The following is a 17,891-nucleotide window of genomic DNA, read 5'->3' on the forward strand; positions in this document are numbered from 1 at the left end:
GGGGGGGGGAAGTTACCCGAGGCTGGCATTCATCGCCGTCAATTAATAGGGGGAGGGGGGGTGGGGGAAACAATGGGGAGAGGAGTGCGAGAGAAGGACAGGTCCGAGATAAAAGCCAATTTTACACGCGGGGAGGGCACACGCCGCTGCATCCCTCGCTTGCGTCGGCTGAACGGTGACCCCCTGCAACTTCTCGCTGACGCCCGCTGCTGCCGGAAGGACTCCCCCCCCCCCCCCCCCCCCCCACTTGAGAGTGAGAACTCCCGCTCTAGCGGGATGGGGCGCCACGCTTAGTGGAAGAGAAGACCAAATACCCTCTCTCTCAAGCTCGCTCTTTCTCTCGCTTGTCGAGTGGAGGGCCTCCCTGTTCCAGCCAGCGGTGGGCGTCAGCGGGCAATAGCAGGGGACGCTGATCGCATCTGTTTTTGTTGTAACATTACAAAGTTCCTGTTCCAGCGAGTGAGCGAGCGAGCGCGCGGTGTCGGGGTGGCTATGACGTACCACCGTCTGTCCGTTCACTTGGATGACTTCATCGCCCGCATGAATTTTCTTGCAACGATCGGCAGGGGACTGTGGGAGGGAGGGAGGGAGAGGGATGGGTGGAAAGTCAGGTTTCGGCTTTAAAGAAACAAAACAAATTGCAACAGGCGGCCGGGCTGGGCTCGGCGGCAGAGCGAGCGGCTGCTCGCAAATCAGGAAGGCCGCGTGGTGAAGATGACGGAAGACGAGGATTTTGAAATTTAAATTTTTTTACAAAAAAGAACGACTTCGTTAACGGTGGAGACGATGCACAAGATTCCAGAAGAGCAGTGATGACGCTGCTGTTGATGATATAAAAATTATTTATAACATGCTGATGAGGATGTTTGCCTGGATGACTATATAGGCGGTGATGATGATGATGATTACTCATCTGATCGACACAACAATTAATCCAGCTGCCTAACATCCTAGGGGGCTGCCCCAAGACTTACCCCCACACCCCCACCCAGCCCAGCCACCACCACCACGAGAGCCCCGTGCACACACAACCTCCATCCCACGCACGCGCAGGCAAGCCACAGCTGCCGTGGGGATCGTATAACCGCCCCGACCAACACTTCCACCCCTCAAGCCCCACTCCTCCACGAGCTGTTACATCAGCTGCCGCTCAGCACCTGCAAGTCATCATCATCGTCATCAACATCCACAGCAGCAGCATCCATGATCTATCCAATGTTGGACGAAGGTCGTCACCATCTCCCCCCCCCCACCACCAACTAACCCCTCCGTTGTATTTATTCGTCGCGTTTTTTGGGGCCAGGCGACCGCACCACGTGGGCAGAAGCTGCGTTTCTCAACATCGAGTCGCAGACACCGCTGCAACTTCCCCGTCAACCCTCGCATCCAAAAATCTCGGCGCTCGCAAGCCCGGTGCGTGCCCTCCGAGCTGATGTATTCGGAATCTGGCTGTAGTGGAGGCTCCTCTGCAGCCCACACCACCCCGCTCCCTTCCCCCCCGAGGTGTTTTCTGGTTGTGTGTGAGAAACCCCCCCCCTCCACAAAAGGCGAGAGGTCAGACGCAAGGCGCAGGTAGGTGACCCGACCCCGCGACCCCGCGACCTTTCCTCGCGCACCCCCCACCAGCGCCGTGTTTTCAACGTCTCGGGCAATATATCGGCGGACAATGAAAACCCTTCTGCACGCGGATGTGGCAGACGCACGGTGAAAGGCCCATCTCGTGCGCGATACGATAACCCCCCCCCCACTCCTACCCACACTTCCCCCCACGATCCCCCTCCCCCGCCCTATGGCCCTTGTGGAGCAATAGAGGGGGGGGGGGATGACGACACACACGGAGGAACAAGCGGGCCCTCTGTGTTTAAAGAGACAAGTGGCGCAGGTCTTTCAGAGCCAGTGCCGCCACAGCGACAGACGGAGTTACAGAGAAGCTATCTGTCCTGCTGATCCGGACAGGAACGCTGCTGTGCTGACGATGGGGGGGGGGGGGGGTACCGATGAATTGTTGAGTCCATGACGATGGCACGTTTTAAAAAGGGGGGTTAGGGGGGATGACTATGGAGTGATTTGTTGAGCGGGTGTTTTGTTTATTGTTATCGCGTGTGCCCGCACAGACGCATTATCCGCGAGATCAAAATAAAAAACCTGAGCAAAATCATCCCACGGCCCGCGTCTAACAATAGCGCCCTGCCTACACTCCCGCCTCGCCCGGCGTGCATTTGGCGGAGCGGGAGAGGCGAACCGGCTGCTTGGGGAAGTGGCGAGAGCCAGGGATGGAAATGATTTCAGCAAAAACTTTCCACCGACGTGCTCCAAAACGAGTTCGGATTCAAGAAGTCGAATCAGGAATGCGTGAACAAAAAAAGTTACAACAATTATTACGTTTAATTCTGCTTGTTAACCCTGCGGGGGAAAGCCTCGCGGAGTCTCAAGTCTTGTCTTCGGGAGGGTGCTGCCAAGTTTTTGCCGGAGGTGGCTGTGATTGCTGCTGCTGCTGCTGCTTGGAATGCCAGTTGAGCGATTTGAAGGTGCCACAGGAGCGAGATGTTAGCCACCTTTACCTGCTTTACAGGAGGTCAGGGGCTCGATTCCCGACCCTGACGCCTGTATATTTGGAGTTTGCGTGTCTCTCTCTGACTCCCCGTGGTCGCGTGGATTTTTCTCCGGGTCTCACGGTTTTTCCCTCCACATTTAGAATCAAGATGCGTGCGTTTAGAGAATTGGTTGCAATAAATTTCCACATGATGATGAGCTACTTCATTGAGCTGTCATTTGTGGCCAGGACCCTTCTGAAAAAGAGCTACATAGCTCAGTCGGCCTTACCTGGTAAAATTAAAATATATAGTTTATAGTTTTAAATAGTTTAGTGATGCCAGTACAAGACGGGTCTCCATATGTGAGTCTATGGGTCTCCGTGTGAGTCTATGGGTTCCGCGTGACTCTATGGGTCTCTGTGTGAGTCTATGGGTCTCCGTGTGAGTCTATGGGTCCCCTTGCGAGTCTATGCATCTCCGTGTGAGTCTATGGGTCTCCGTGTGAGTCTATGAGTCCCCTTGCGAGTCTATGCGTCTCCGTGTGAGTCTATGGGTCTCCGTGTGAGTCTATGGGTCCCCTTACGAGTCTATGCGTCTCCGTGTGAGTCTATGCGTCTCCGTGTGAGTCTATGGGTTACCGTGTGAGTCTCTGCGTCTCCGTGTGAGTCTATGGGTCTCCTTGCGAGTCTATGGGTCACCGTGTGAGTCTATGTGTCTCCGTGTGAGTCTATGGGTCTCCATATGTGAGCCTATGGATCACCGTGTGAGTCTATGGGTCTCCATGTGAGTCTATGGGTCTCCGTGTGAGTCCGTGCATCTCTGTGTGAGTCTATGGGTTTCCATATGTGAGCCTATGGGTCACCGTGTGAGTCTATGGGTTTTCGCGTGAGTCTATGGGTCTCCATGTGAGTCTATGGGTCTCCGTGTGAGTCTATGGGTCACTGTGTGAGTCTATGGGTCTCTGTGTGAGTCTATGGGTTTCCGCGTGAGTCTATGGGTCTCCATGTGAGTCTATGAGTCTCCATATGTGAGCCTATGGGTCACCGTGTGAGTTTATGGGTCTCCGTGTGAGTCTATGGGTCTCCGTGTGAGTCTTTGGGTCTCCATATGTGAGCCTATGGGTCACCGTGTGAGTCTATGGGTCTCCATATGTGAGCCTATGGGTCACCGTGTGAGTCTATGGGTCTCCGTGTGAGTCTTTGGGTCTCCATATGTGAGCCTATGGGTCACCGTGTGAGTCTATGGGTCTCCATATGTGAGTCTATGGGTCTCCGTGTGAGTCTATGGGTTTCTGCGTGAGTCTATGGTTCTCTGTGTGAGTCTATGCGTCTCCGTGTGAGTCTATGGGTCTCCTTGCGAGTCTATGGGTCTATACAATACAATAAAATGATGCGTATTTACATCGCAACGTCCGTCTAAATGGCAGTCGCATCCTTAGACGGCTCGACAGAAAGAGCGAGTGTATTTTCACACAAGGAGGGAGGCGGTCCCGCAGTCACGAGCAACGCGATACAGTCTGGAACCTAGATTTGAACAGGGGCAGGGAGCCAGCAGCACGGGCGGCTGGGTGGTGGCGGCGGTGGGAAGCTCCAGACAATCAGGGGAGCAGATGTGCCAGAAGCAACAGTGACCTCCATTAAACTATTCATGCTGCGGAAACATCTTTAGCGCAAGCCCTCCCCCCCACCTGAAAAAAAATAGAACGTGCTGCTCATATTCCTATTATTTCCCTCTTCCTCCCTCTCATACGCACGCATTTTGAGCGAGTAATGGGCCGTAAGTAAGAAGCATTATCGCCTTTTTTCGGCTTAACGACCCAGCCCCGGCGAAAAGGGCGCAGAGACGGGCGGGGGCGGGGGGGCGAGGGTGGGAGCGAAACGCGCGAATTTAACGCCACGGCGCGCCGCCGCCGCCGCCGCCGCCACGTGCGTGCGGTCGGTCGGGCTCCACGGCGCTAACCATCGTGCCGTGGCCCCTCCATCGCTCGCCCTAATCCGCCCGGGAACACGGCATCTGTTAAAATAACGACCGCCCATAAATATGGCTCGGAGGCGGGCAGGCGATGGCTGCGGAGGAGGTGGCAGGTGTTTAGGATTCCGTAAGCAGCGTGATACCGCCGAGCCAATGTTTGCCATCGCGCTTTATTTATTTGCGCGTTACGAGCTTGTTAGGGGCGAGAGCGGTCGCCATTGGTATTCGGCGTGAAGTGGAGCCGCCGCCCTCCCACCTTGCCTCTCCCCCCCTCGCTCCGCTCGCTGTCTCTCTGCATCTCTCACTCCCTTCACTCAGTCTTTCACCGCCCTTCCACCTCTCACCACCTCCTTTCATCCCTCCCTCCTTCCACTCGCGCTCCCTCTCCATCCCTTCAATCTTCACCTCCCTCCATCTCTTCACTACCTCCCCCCTCCATCTCTCAGCATCTCCTTCCGTCCCTCCCTTTCACCACTCGCTCGCTACCTCCATCTCTCCCTCCCTTCACTCAATCTTCACCTCTCTGCTTCCCTACCTTGCTGTATCTCTCCTTACCTCCCCAATGGCCTCCCCATCCTCGCCTCCCTCCACTGATCTGCACTTCCCTCCATCTATCCCTCCCACACTTACTCTAACCCCCCCCCCCCCCGTCGTCACCCTGCTTGTGTAGTAATCCTGCTGCACCGGTCCCCCCTTAATTTTCAGTCTCCAATATTTCCAAACCGTGCCATTGGCGCGACGCACCGAGTGGGGGAAGAGGCCTCGCATCTCTCTCCGTGTCGAGACTGAACCGCGCCCGCCTCGATCATTAACACCGCCAACCCGTTTCGCTTCGCTCGCCATTACCGACGCGATTTACACCGCCAGGGCCGCCGGCGGTGGAATATGCACGTTCACCATCGCGGGTGAGATGTTAACTACCTCGCCCGGTATGCAGGAGATCGTGGGTTCGATCTTGACCCTGACGCCTGCTGCTGTATATTTGGGGTTTGCATGCTTCCCCCCCCCCGTGGCCGTGTGGATTTTGCTCGTGGTTCGTCCGGGTTTCTCCCTCCGCAATTAGAATCAACGTCACGCGTTTGAGATTATTCGGCTGCTATAAATGTCCGCGCGACGATAAGCCACTTCGTCGAGCCGTCGTCCCGTGTGGCCAGGTCGCTTCTGCAAAAAAAAAGGAGAGCTCACGCAGCTCAGCAACGGGGCCTTGCACGCGACAAGATAAAAGACGGTTCTCAACCGCCACCGTGACCGCGTCGACTGTGCGACGGCTTCGGAATTAATGAATCGGCGGCAGTTCGGCGGACGCACGCGCGGACGCGAGTCTCGTGCAGAGAGCCACTCTGAGCAACCCCGGCAACGCGAGCGAGCCAGAGGGAGAGAGACGGTGAAATACGAGCCTCGCTCAGGAGGGAAACGCTCGCCGCCGCCGCCGTCCGAACGATAAAGGTGGCAGTCGACGGCGCCGTGACTGGCAGGCCGTCTCGGGTTTAAAGCAACGCGAGCCTTGCTTCAGCACGGCAGCGGAGTATGGGTGGGTGGTGGGGGTGTGAAATCCAATTATTTATTAACTCTGACCTCTGCTGATGCTGCTTAAGTTTCCCTGGAGGTGGTGAAACGAGTATGGCCACATGCCACCTGTGCAACCAGACTCCCTTGAGAGGCTGTCTCCCAAGACAAAGATCCCCCTCCTTCCAAGAGCCTTAACAGACTGTTGGGGTAAGTGCTGTTAACAAGTAGCACCTATGAAGGCTGGCAGGGCACACGAGGGGGTGGGTTGCTGGCACTACGCCCAGCCGCCTTAGTCTCCGCAGTGGCGAATGTTTACACACCGCACCAGGTACTCATTTGAGGCCGAGGCGACCTAGGGGAGGTCCAGGACCGGTTCAGGTTTGTGGCCATAAGCGGGACACGGGTAGCCGGGTTCGTAGCGCAGCTCGTTAAACCGCTGCACTACCGCTCCCCCCCCACACATGGACACACACAGCCATTGACACTGTTGGTCTTCCTCTGCGCACCTCTGTCTCTGAACAACGCTGCCGAATGATCTCCCGCCTGCCTCTGCGTTCAGGTTCCGTTCACTTCGTCTCGTTAGTCAGCCGCAGTCATCACCATCACCCACCACCACCACCCACCGGCATCATCGTCATCAGCACCGTCATCACGCTCGGTGATTTTCCACCACACATCATCGTCGTCACCGTCACTAACGTGGCCCACGAGGCTAAGACACACGCGGGATCACTCACGTTCTCCATGGTGCCTGTGATGACGTGCAGCCCGTCGTACGTCGACTTGATGTACAGGCCCTGCGGAGGAAGGGGGGTGGGGTGGTGTGGGGGGGGGGGAAGACAAAGGCAGAGGGGCGGTTACGCGCGCGCCACTCGGTTCTTGCCAAAGCATCTCCGACGAGCGCGGTCGGCTATGTACGGCGCGAAAAAAAAAAAGAGCTCTTTGGTCTTGGCCATAGTGGAGAGTTTGGAATCTGATTGATTGATTGCTTCTGTGAACAGGTGTCTTTTATACAGGTAACAAGCTGAGATTAGGAGCACTCCCTTTAAGAGTGTGCTCCTAATCTCAGCTCGTTACCTGTATAAAATACACCTGGGAGCCAGAAATCTTTGTGATTGAGAGGGGGTCAAATACTTATTTCCCTCATTACAATGCAAATCAATTTATAACATTTTTGACATGCGTTTTTCTGGATTTTGTTGTTGTTATTCTGTCTCTCACTGTTAAAATAAACCTACCATTAAAATTATAGACCGATCATTTCTTTGTCAGTGGGCAAATGTACAAAATCAGCAGGGGATCAAATACTTTCTTCCCTCACTGTACGTACATGCGTACAAAACCACGTCGTCGTTTAAAGTGCACACGCCGGCGGTACGCTGAGAGAATTAAGACGACGGGCGGGCCGAGTTCGGCTCGCGAGTAAAAACCCGCCGGCAAACAGGCGGATCGAAACGTCGGACATCGACGGGCGCCCGCCTCGGAGAAATCCCGCGTTCGTTTTGTCGTCCGGAAGTGGTCGTTAAAGTGAGAATTAAAGACTGCAAAAGCCACAAAGCGCGCTCGCGCGTTCACGACGGAGCACGGAGGCAACAAAACAAAAAACGTGAAACAAATTAGGCGCAGAGCTTTCACGTCAAACACGTAATTCCCCCCGATCCTTCTTCACGGGGCGAGGAGATTAAGTGAGCGTTAAGAGAAAACTCTCTCACTGCAAACATCGCGCGGGCGGCGGCGGCGGCACGTCGTAATTTAATCTAGCGATGCAATAACACGCGGACGAGATATTATTATTATTTCTTCCCGAGCACCGTTTTATGGTCCGATGGCTTTAAATGCTTTCTCGCCATCATCATGAGCAGCAGCAGCATTATTGTTATTCTTTTTGGATCGTGAGCAAATATCTCCTTAACTACAATTGCGATCGAATCCCAAAGACCAAATCCCCGCCGTTCAGCATGGGTTGAGATCTCGCGGCCGGGTCTAATTAAGCCATAAAGGGCCCAGCAAGGCCACAGGCCCCCCATTACAGCGGCGTTACCGTCCGTCCGGGATGGTCACAACCATAATTGCACAATTAGTTGTTCGGAGGTGGGAGGAGGTGGGTGGGGGGGGGGGCACGCGGAGGGTTGGGTTGGGAGACAAGAGCAAATATAAAAAATATGCAGCGTTGCACGGGGCCCCCTCTGTATTCCGCACACATTCTTTTAAACAATTGGGGGGGGAACATTGTCCCTGTCACTACCGAGAAAATTTATTCGTGGAACAAAATGCGGCTGCCCTTGCCAGGCTCGTGGGCAAGCTGAGTGAACATCTGCCGAGAGGTCGGCGGACGTCGTGTCGAGTTTAGGCATTTTTTTTTTGGTGGTTTGTCAGCGGTCTCATCACCCTCTCTCTCTCTCACCCCCTCTCTCTCTCTCACCCTCTCTCTCTCACCCTCTCTCGCGCTCTCTCTCTCTCACCCTCTCCCTCTCTTACCCCCTCTCTCTCTCTTACCCCCTCTCTCTCTCTTACCGCCTCTCTCTCTCTCTCTCTTACCCCCTCTCTCTCTCTTACCCCCTCTCTCTCTCATCACCCTCTCTCTCTCTTACCCCCTCTCTCTCTCTCTCTTACCCCCTCTCTCTCTCTTACCCCCTCTCTCTCTCTTACCCCCTCTCTCTCTCTTACCCCCTCTCTCTCTCTTACCCCCTCTATCTCTCTTACCCCCCTCTCTCTCTCTTACCCCCTCTCTCTCTCTTACCCCCTCTCTCTCTCTCACCCCCTCTCTCTCCTACCCTCTCTCTCTCTCGCTCTCTCCCGACGTGCACGACTCGCGGGTTGCGCCGTGTGCGTGCGCCGACGTTTCGCCACCAAGTGCCGGGAGCTTCGCCGGGATTTTTTTTGCGTCGTTGTTGTTTTTAATGGAACAATATTCCCCTCATTTACAACAACAACAACAAAAACCCCGCAAGCAATGGGGGTAGAAAAGGGCTACGCAGTTATCGTCGAGTCCGCTCACTTTCTTCCTCGACTATACGGCGTTGTCGGCTCCTGCTGCTGCTGGGGGTTGACGATTAGTTCAGCGTCTGTGACATCGGCGGACCGATGTTGTTGTTGTCGTCGTCGTTGTTGCTGTTGCTTCGTTCGCCAAGATGGGCGTGTGGCTTTCCATTTTTGTCGGCGATAAAAAAAAAGTGGAGTGATGGTCATCCGCTGACTGCGGTGACGGGTAGGTGGACTGCCCTGTGGATTCAGTTTTCTTCGCTAAGCTCTTTTGTATTTAAACTGTTCGCTATAGTTTCAGATGCGACTTGGCCATTACAAATGATGGCTCAACGGACCAAGTGGCTCGTCACGTGCACATCTAAAGCAGCAGCCAAATACTCTAAACGAGTGTTTTCTAAACTCCACATTGGCTTCACGGGTTTAAAATTGCACTCCCCCATCAAAAATTATTTCTCCACTCGTGCATTTAATAATTCACGACGCATTTCCGGCGGTTTGGGGTCAAAGCTCGTTGGATAAATTTGTTTCGGTGGCAATTTTTGGGGCTTTTTGTAAACATATATATATTTTTCAATTTATCTCCAGCGCGTCTTCCATGATTTACATCACCGCTTACATCAGTATTTATCCTGGAGGAATCCGATGAGCTATGAAGCTTTTTTTATTTTACAGATGTCCAGTCGATCGGCAGGTTGAGTGCAGTTGGGTAAAGTGTGGGTGATTTCACCTCTTCCGTTCCTCCGTTAAAACAACTCCCATATCTTCTACAAAAGCCCATTATCATCATCCTGCTGCTCATCTCACTCATGCCCCCCAGCTACGACCAGGCCTACCCCATCCCCAATCACTACCCCATCCCCTATCACTACCCCTATCCCGATCACTACCCACACCGTAACCCTTCCTTAACCACTCCCGCGTGTTCTTTTATCACCATAACACCACCACTTTTCATAACAACCCCCACTCCTTATTATCTCAACCACTATCACCTTATATACTCAATCAATATTGGCCCGCTTTTCCAAAGTGAATCGAGTAAAGCGCCTTGGCATAAATCTACAGATATATACGAAAAAGATGAGATTGTCTGGAAGAAGAGTCGGCCAAAAAACACTCTGGGAGGGGCCTCCCTGGAACTCTCTCTCACAGTGGCGGTCTCCACCTCCAGCGGTCGGAGTGAGCGAGCAATTGCGGGGGCTGCGCCTTGACCGACAACCCACCCCAGCGCACCTCGTAGGACCGACCCATGAATACAATCGTGACACAATCACCGAATGAATGAATGAACGTGGCCACGCAGAGCCCTCTGGGAGTCTCGGTGATGCCCATCTCAACGTTCTGACCCCGTTTCCCCTATGGAACGTCTGTGAAAAAGAACTTCAAAGCGCATCGGATGTCTCCAGTATAAATAAATATTCTGATTGTGAGATGATGATTGCACAGCCCCTAAGGGACGCTGGGATCAACACTCCTCCTGGGTGAAGGGGGGGGGGGGCGGCCAGGGGTATAGCCACCATGGGGGTCTAGGCACTCCCAACCACCCCCAGCCCCAAGATGTTTGCGACGGGATGTTATCTCTCTCTCGCCTGGTATGCAGTAGGTCGTGGGTTCGATCCCGACCCGGGCGCCTCTATATTTGCATGCTCTCCCCGTGGTCACGTGGATTCTTCTCCGGATTTTCCTTCGCACATTTCGACTCAACATGCACTTAAAGAGTTTTTTGGCTGCTGTAAATGTCCACGTGATAAGCCACTTCGTTGAGCAATCATTCGTGGCCAGGTCGCTTCAGATAAGGAGCTAGAAAGCTTAGTTGGTCTTATCTGGCAAAATAAAAAAAACAGTTTAGTTTAGATATTTGGCAAAGAGACGCCCACATTGTTTTGAACAAAAAAAAAATCTAATCTTGGTTTGTGTTGCTGATATAAGCATAATTCCACCGTGTTTCCACGTAAATATGAAAGTATGTTTAAGTCTGTCAGACTATCGGCTATCCAAGCAAAAATATTACAAAGTGCTGATTGTTTAAGCAAGCAAAATGTGGACCTGTTTCGCCCGTCTGGGTCCCATCAGCAGAGCGAAGCAGCTCATGAGACAAAATGCTGCCATATTCACCAAGGCGTCATCGATCAAATCCACGGTGCCCCGGTGCAACGGGAGAAGCAATACGGCACACAAAGTCATCGCGCACACGCATTACCCTCGCAGCATTGCTGCAGAGTGGCTAAATAAATATTGCAGGGTTTGATGGTCGCATTCCTCTATTGCCTTTAACAAAGGTGACACGAGTGCTGATTATGTATGCCGATGACGGAACCTCTGAATACACAGATAATAATAATAATTATTATAAATACACAGATGGGATCAGCAGGCTCAGCACTGAGTCACGGATCCCATCTGTAATCTCAACCAGTCACCACGGGGCAGCCATTCGCATCAACAAAGCCCCCTCCCTCCCTGCCTCCTCCCATCACCAACATCCACCGCGTGACTGTGACCCTGCGTAAGAGATCTGTCAGCTGCAAGCAACCTCCATTCACTCGCTCTGAAAAAAGAAGCCAATAGCTCAGTGGGTTTTACCTGGTAAAATTTAAAATAGTGGTTTTTTTGTGCGTGTGATTTTCCCCATACTTTGCACTCCTACCATGTTGCTTTTTTATTTGTTTGTCGTTGTAACTTTCTGACCCACCTGCTCCTATCCTGGACATCTGTGCGAAAGAGCTTCATAGCTCATCGGTTTCCTCCTCCAGTATCAATAAAGATTCTAACTCCGAGGAGGAAACAACTAAGAAAACCCCACGCAGAACGGGAGGGATAACTTCCAAACTCCACACAGAAGGGGGGCTTCCGGGTTGGCAATCGAACCCAGGCCCCCCATTATTCTTGCCCGCAATGCATTTAACCGGCGCGCACGTGGAACCCTTATCGGAAGAAGGGAGCGACGACCAAGACCCCGACGGGTCACCAAAACGTTGTCTAGCGAAAGGACGCGGCAGCGGCAGCTGTGGCAGGCTAATCTTTTACGCCAGCGGAGAAAAGCCCCGTAGAGGCTTAACAAAAGAAACACCGTTTTTATCAAGCGGGAGGAGAAGAGGCGACACTCTATCAATTTCCCCACAATTGCCCGGTTTCATTTCCCTTTCTTACTCTTCCCCTCTCTATCTCCCCGCCGCGCTCTAATCGCCGCGCCAATTCCCTCGCAGTCGAACCCTCGCGACCACACGCCACTGACACCCCCCACCACGCCCCCCCCCCACTCCACCGCCCCCCCCCCCCCGTGGCATGATCCTATTGATCGTGGCGTTGGGGCATGGGAGGAGGTGGGAGGGTGGGGGGCTCCAATTTCCCCCCCCTCCACGCCACCCCGACCGTCTCGATTTAGGGTGACGTCGATCGGTCGTTCGCGCCGTCACAACAGTTGGGTCAAGGTCACCGCTGCTGCCGCTGGAAATTCCACGTTCCCATGGCGGGGTTTGGACGTCCGTGAAACAAGAGCTTCGTAGGCTTGTTGGATTCTTCCCGTCTAAATAAAATATTCGGATTCTGCTTGTACGCGCCGTGAGATATGAGCTACAGCAGGAACAACGTGGACGAATTTCACTGTGTCTACACCCGCCGACCTATGTTCAATTCCCACCCCTGATCAACAGCAGTTGACCAGCGTGAAAGAGACAGTAGCAGCAGGAGGCTTTAGAGGAAATTGTTTGATCTCATGGAACAAGATTCAATGAGTACATCACAGACGAACAACACAAAGCAATAAATACATGTATTATGAATGTATACCGCCACCAGCAACCCCTAGATACAAAGACAAAGATCTCCCGTGCAGCCTTCAACAGACTGTAAGAGCAAGTGCTGTTGGCGAGCACCTATGAAGGCCGGCACGGCGCACAAGGGGGTGGCCGGCACCACGCATGGCCGCCTTTCTCTTCCTAGTGGCGACATGTACATACTGCACCAATTACTCATTTGAGGCTGAGTCGACCTAGGGGAGGCCCAGGACCGGTTCATATAATGGTCAATGTTGTCGACCATGAGCGGGAATCGAACTCGGGTTGCCGTGTTTGCAACGCAGTGCACTAACCGCTACCGCTCCCCATTCCAGCACCACCACCCCATCAACACCACCCCATCAACACCACCACTGTCAGCGATACCACCACCACCACCAACACCACCACCGTCAGCAACACCACTACCGCTGCTGGCAGAGTGACGCTGATGACCCCAGGAGGCCGTAGCTCAGGGATAACTGAGGCTGTCGAGGCAGCGGGTGAGCTAGGGCTCATCATGATTTACGAGGAGCCTTCGTCGGCCGCGCTCCAAGGCCGGCCCGGCGCTGCGAGGGAGCGCGTCACTCAGCGCGAGAGAGAGGGGCCACTCCATCGCTGTCCGCCAATCAACGGTCAGTGCGAGGGTGCCCGTAACTCAGCGCGAGAGAGAGCGGCCGCTCCGTCGCTGTCCGCCAATCAACGGTCAGTGCGAGGGTGCCCGTAACTCAGCGCGAGAGAGAGGGGCCGCTCCGTCGCTGTCCGCCAATCAACGGTCAGTGCGAGGGTGCCCGTAACTCAGCGCGAGAGAGAGCGGCCGCTCCGTCGCTGTCCGCCGATCCCACGTGCGTCTCCGTGCCCGTCTTCTCTTGTCTCCCTGTGGCTATCTCCGTACGTCTCTATGTCTCTCTGTGCGTCTCTGTGTCTGCGCCGATCGATGTCCGTCTCTCTTTGTGTCCGTGTCTCTGTGTCCATCTCTACGCGTGCGTCTCGGTGTCTGCGAGTCGGTGTCTAACTCCAAGCGTGGGTCTTTGTCTATGTGCCTCCCAACGTCTGTGTGTCTGTGTATGGGGAGCAGTAGTGGTTAGCGTGCTACACTCTCTGAACCTGGCGACACGGGTTCGATTCCTGCTCATGGCCAACACCAGTGACGATTATCTGAACCAATCCTTGACCTCGCCTAGGTCAACTCAGCTGCAGATTAGTACCTGGGGTGGTTTGTAAACATCAGCACTCGGAAGACAAAGGTGGCCGGGCGTGGTGCTGGCCACATCATCTCCCCCGTGCTCTGTGATGGCCTAAATAGATGCTCACTAACAGCACTTACCCCAACACTCTAAATGGCTACACGGGACATCTTTGTTTTTATGGGTACTGTAGGTCGGGAATAATCTATTTTTAACCAGGTAGGGCCACGTCTCTTATTCAAGGGGGAACTGGGTACCAAAAGCAAATTTAAGATATAACAAAAACAAATACACAAGATTATTCTATAAATAATGTAGGTGTGTATCAAAGCCCTATGCATGTATGTGTGTGTATGTACCATCTATAATGTATGTGTGTTTGATTGTACAGATTGCATAATGCATGTGTGTACATAGCACTTTGCAGAATGTACGTGTGTGTGTACGTGTGTGTGGGTACTAACGCAAAGATAGATGGATACAGTTTGTGCGTACGTAATAGCAATGACAAAATTATGTTTTTGGTCAATCCACTGCTGGATGAAGGCTTCCCCATAAACTATAAAAAAATTTATTTTTTTATTTTACCAGGTAAGGCTCACTGAGCTACAGTATATAGCTCTTATTCAGAAGCGACCTGGCCACAAATGATAGCTCAAGGAAGTAGCTCATCATCATGTGGACATTTATAGCAGCCAAATACTTTGAATGCATGTTATTTATAAATGTGGAGGGGAAAAACCGGATGACCTGGATAAAAATCTGTGCAAACCACTGAGAGAGAGACACGCAAACTCCAAATATACAGCAGGCATCAGGGTCGGGATCGAACCCACGACCTCCTGTATACCAGGCGAGGTAGTTGGCATCTCGCCACTGCGGCAACGTGGCAGTCACGTGGGTTATTTCACCATACTTCACCACGCCGCTCGGCACATGTTATTGTTAAAGTTGGGGAGTCATGACCCCGTTCAGACATCACTGGCCACTGATGAGAGTCGTGGCCTCAGAATCGAACTCGGGTGGCCAGGCGACCGGTTCCATGGGCGGCACGGTGGCAGTGCAGCGGTAAAGTTCACGCCTCGTGGCAACAAGGGCCTGGGTTCGATTCCTGACTCGGGTGCCCTTCTGAGTGGAGTTTGTATGCTCTCCCCCTGCTCTGCATGGGTTTTTCTTCCGCGTTCTCTGGTCTCCACAGAATGTAACCGGTTAGAGACCAAAACATCCCAGGAGTTGAAAAATTACTCTGCAAATCACTCAATTTGGATCACACATAGTAGGAGCAGCAGCAGCAGCTGCATCGCCACCCCTACTGCAAAAAACTTGGGAGGACCTTCCTGAAAAAAAGAGTCTTGAGACTCGGTGTGGCTTTCCGGGTTAAGCAAACGGAAAAAAATAAAAATAAAATCACAATAATAGTTTGTAAAAATCATAGGTTTCGACGTGTCTGAGTAGCATCAGCAAGGTGCAGCCAGATGTGTGTGCACGTGTGTGTGTGCGTGCGTGGGGAGCGTTAGTGAAGAGAGTTCGATTTCCTTTCACGGTCACCACCAGTGACGATTATCTGAATCGGTCATGGGACTTCCCAAGTTCGACTCCGTCTCAAATGAGTACCTGGTGGGATGTGTAAACATTGCCACTAGGGAGACAAATGCAGCTGGGCGTGGTGCTGGCCACCCAACCCCATCGTGCACCGTGCCGGCCTTCATAGGTGCTCGCTAACAGCACTTGCCTCAACAGTCTGTGAAGGCTACACGGTGGGGTTTGTTATTTGTGCGTGTTCGCGCTACTCACCAGGCCCTCGCAAGGGTTGATGTGCGTCAGGTGCACGACCTCCAGGTGGGCCGACTGTGACATGAGGGGGTCAGAGGTCACGGTGCCCATGTGCTCGCAGGTGACGAGCAGCGTCTTGCACTGCGCCGGGGGGGGGGGGGGGGTGGAGAGAGCGTCCGCACACACACACACAGAGTTGGCGTCGAGGGGGCGGAAACAAGTAATAATGACTGGCACATCGCTAAACGCTTGGGCGCATGACAATTTAATTCGTTTGGCCGTGTCGGGTGGTGCAGGGCTTCTTACACGACATCTGACCAGATCGTTACGTGGGCCAACCCCAACGAAGAGAGAACATTACGAATTCAGCGTACATTTTTTTGCGAATGAAATTTGCCGATGACATGATACCCATCAACTTTTTCTCCTTCACACTTTCATTCCAACTCCACTCCCCTCACCGCCACGTTTTTTTTTGCGATCCTGCAATTGAAAATTCGTTTTGACGAAGAGAGCAAATATGTGGATAGTGCGTTGGTGAAGAACACCACCCTCTTATATTGTATGTTTCCTTTCAAGTCAACCATGTTAGTGACGCACTGCTCGACGCTTATTTGTGCACCCACGGCCAAAACACACAACTAACTGCTTCACTGCCACAGCCTGCTCGACTAGGACAGGGGGCTCGGCAACTAAAACAACAAGGGGAGAAATTATTTTGCAAATTTAGTTAAAAAAAACAAAAATCACTCAATATTTCAAAAGCCGCAATGCAATCATAAACAACGTCGTGAAGCAGCGGTCCTTACTGAGCCGCACGTAGCTCTGGAGCCACGGGGTTACCGCCCCTGTCCCATGGTAAACTGGACTTCCACGGTAAACTGGACTTCCATGGTGAACTGGACTTCCACAGTGAACTGGACTTCCATGGTGAACTGGACTTCCACGGTGAACTGGACTTCCACGGTGAACTGGACTCCCATGGTGAACTGGACTTCCACGGTGAACTGGACTTCCATGGTGAACTGGACTTCCACGGTCAACTGGACTTCCATGCTCAGGGGTAACAAGAGCAGCCATTTTTTTCGAATTTCAAGAGCTACACTGCAGCCCTTAGAGAGCTAGAGAGCTCCAGAGTCGCAGGTTGCTGAAGCCTGGACTATGAAAATTGCTACATCAAGCTCACGGACCGCGACAACTAACACTGCATGGGTTATCGTCAACGAGACTCAACTTTTGAGCTGCAGTTGCTTAAAAATGTCAAATAGTGACCGGGCCTCGACCATCAATTCGCTACTCGTGAAGCCGTTTTTCGAAGACCTGGATTCGAACCCGCCCACCGGTGAACCGTGGCTCAGCGTGCCCCTCGACCGTCTGACCCTAACCCGGGGCCGCCCTCCGTGTTCAGTGTGACGCAAGCTTACATGAAACGAGGCCGCAGCGCGTGTGTGGCGGGGGGTACGGGCGTGTTGCAGCTCACTCCACCAGATGTGAGGACGCCGAATTTAACGAGCCGACTAAATTATCGCCGGCTCTGCCCGCGTGGGGCTCCGGTTCATCGCGTTAACAACGTCCCTCATCACGATGGGGGTGCCGCGCGCTTGTCGTACGGTGATGAGCAACGGACGGAGCGAATGCAAGATGTGAGCGCACCCCTTTGGCGCAAATTGTAAACGAACCGTTCGTTACGCATGCTTGCAAATTGCCGAGACTTAACACGCACGCTTTTTGCAGCTAACGGTTACCAACCACAATAGATTTTTAGGATCGGAATACCGACGTCTCCCTTGGCTGCTGTCGCTCTCCTTCGTCCCCTCGGGAGCCGGGACGCGTTCCACACCACCCAGACCCTGCGCCGGCTTTTCCCGGCGGGTCAGCGCGACGTCTCTCTCTCGACGTTCTCCAAATCACGTGTCCCTCTCCCTGCCTCTCGATGCCATCTCCTGGTCACGATCTTTCGTCGGCGCCGCGCAATCTCCTTCGCCGGGGCCACTCCCCAAGGGGCCATCGCGGGGCCATCGAGGGGCCGTTGGCCAGCTAAGAGCCGCGACGACGTCACGAGCGCTAAGTCCGTTTTAAGCCCCGGCCCCCCCCCCACCCCGAAAGTAGAAACTTTTGTCGCCCGTTGTTTAGTTGTCCCCCGTCTGAGTGCGCAC

At 53.4% G+C, this 17,891-nt stretch overlaps 1 protein-coding gene across 2 annotated transcripts in view; it reads right to left on the bottom strand.

Annotated features, from left to right (window-relative positions):
* The window catches only part of CNKSR2 (connector enhancer of kinase suppressor of Ras 2), a 93,290-nt gene that overhangs the window by 73,114 nt on the left and 2,285 nt on the right, over positions 1-17,891 (bottom strand). For both annotated transcript variants that reach the window (XM_078616447.1, XM_078616446.1), the window contains exons 2-4: positions 15,757-15,876; positions 6,752-6,811; positions 502-570 (exon numbers count right to left, since the gene is read on the bottom strand). In XM_078616447.1, the coding sequence (XP_078472573.1) occupies positions 502-570; positions 6,752-6,811; positions 15,757-15,876 (249 nt within the window). The remainder of the gene's footprint in view (positions 1-501; positions 571-6,751; positions 6,812-15,756; positions 15,877-17,891) is intronic.

Source organism: Lampetra planeri, chromosome 50, assembly GCF_965212315.1.
Source record: "Lampetra planeri chromosome 50, kcLamPlan1.2.h2, whole genome shotgun sequence".
In the NCBI taxonomy this organism is placed as follows: Eukaryota; Metazoa; Chordata; class Hyperoartia; order Petromyzontiformes; family Petromyzontidae; genus Lampetra; species Lampetra planeri.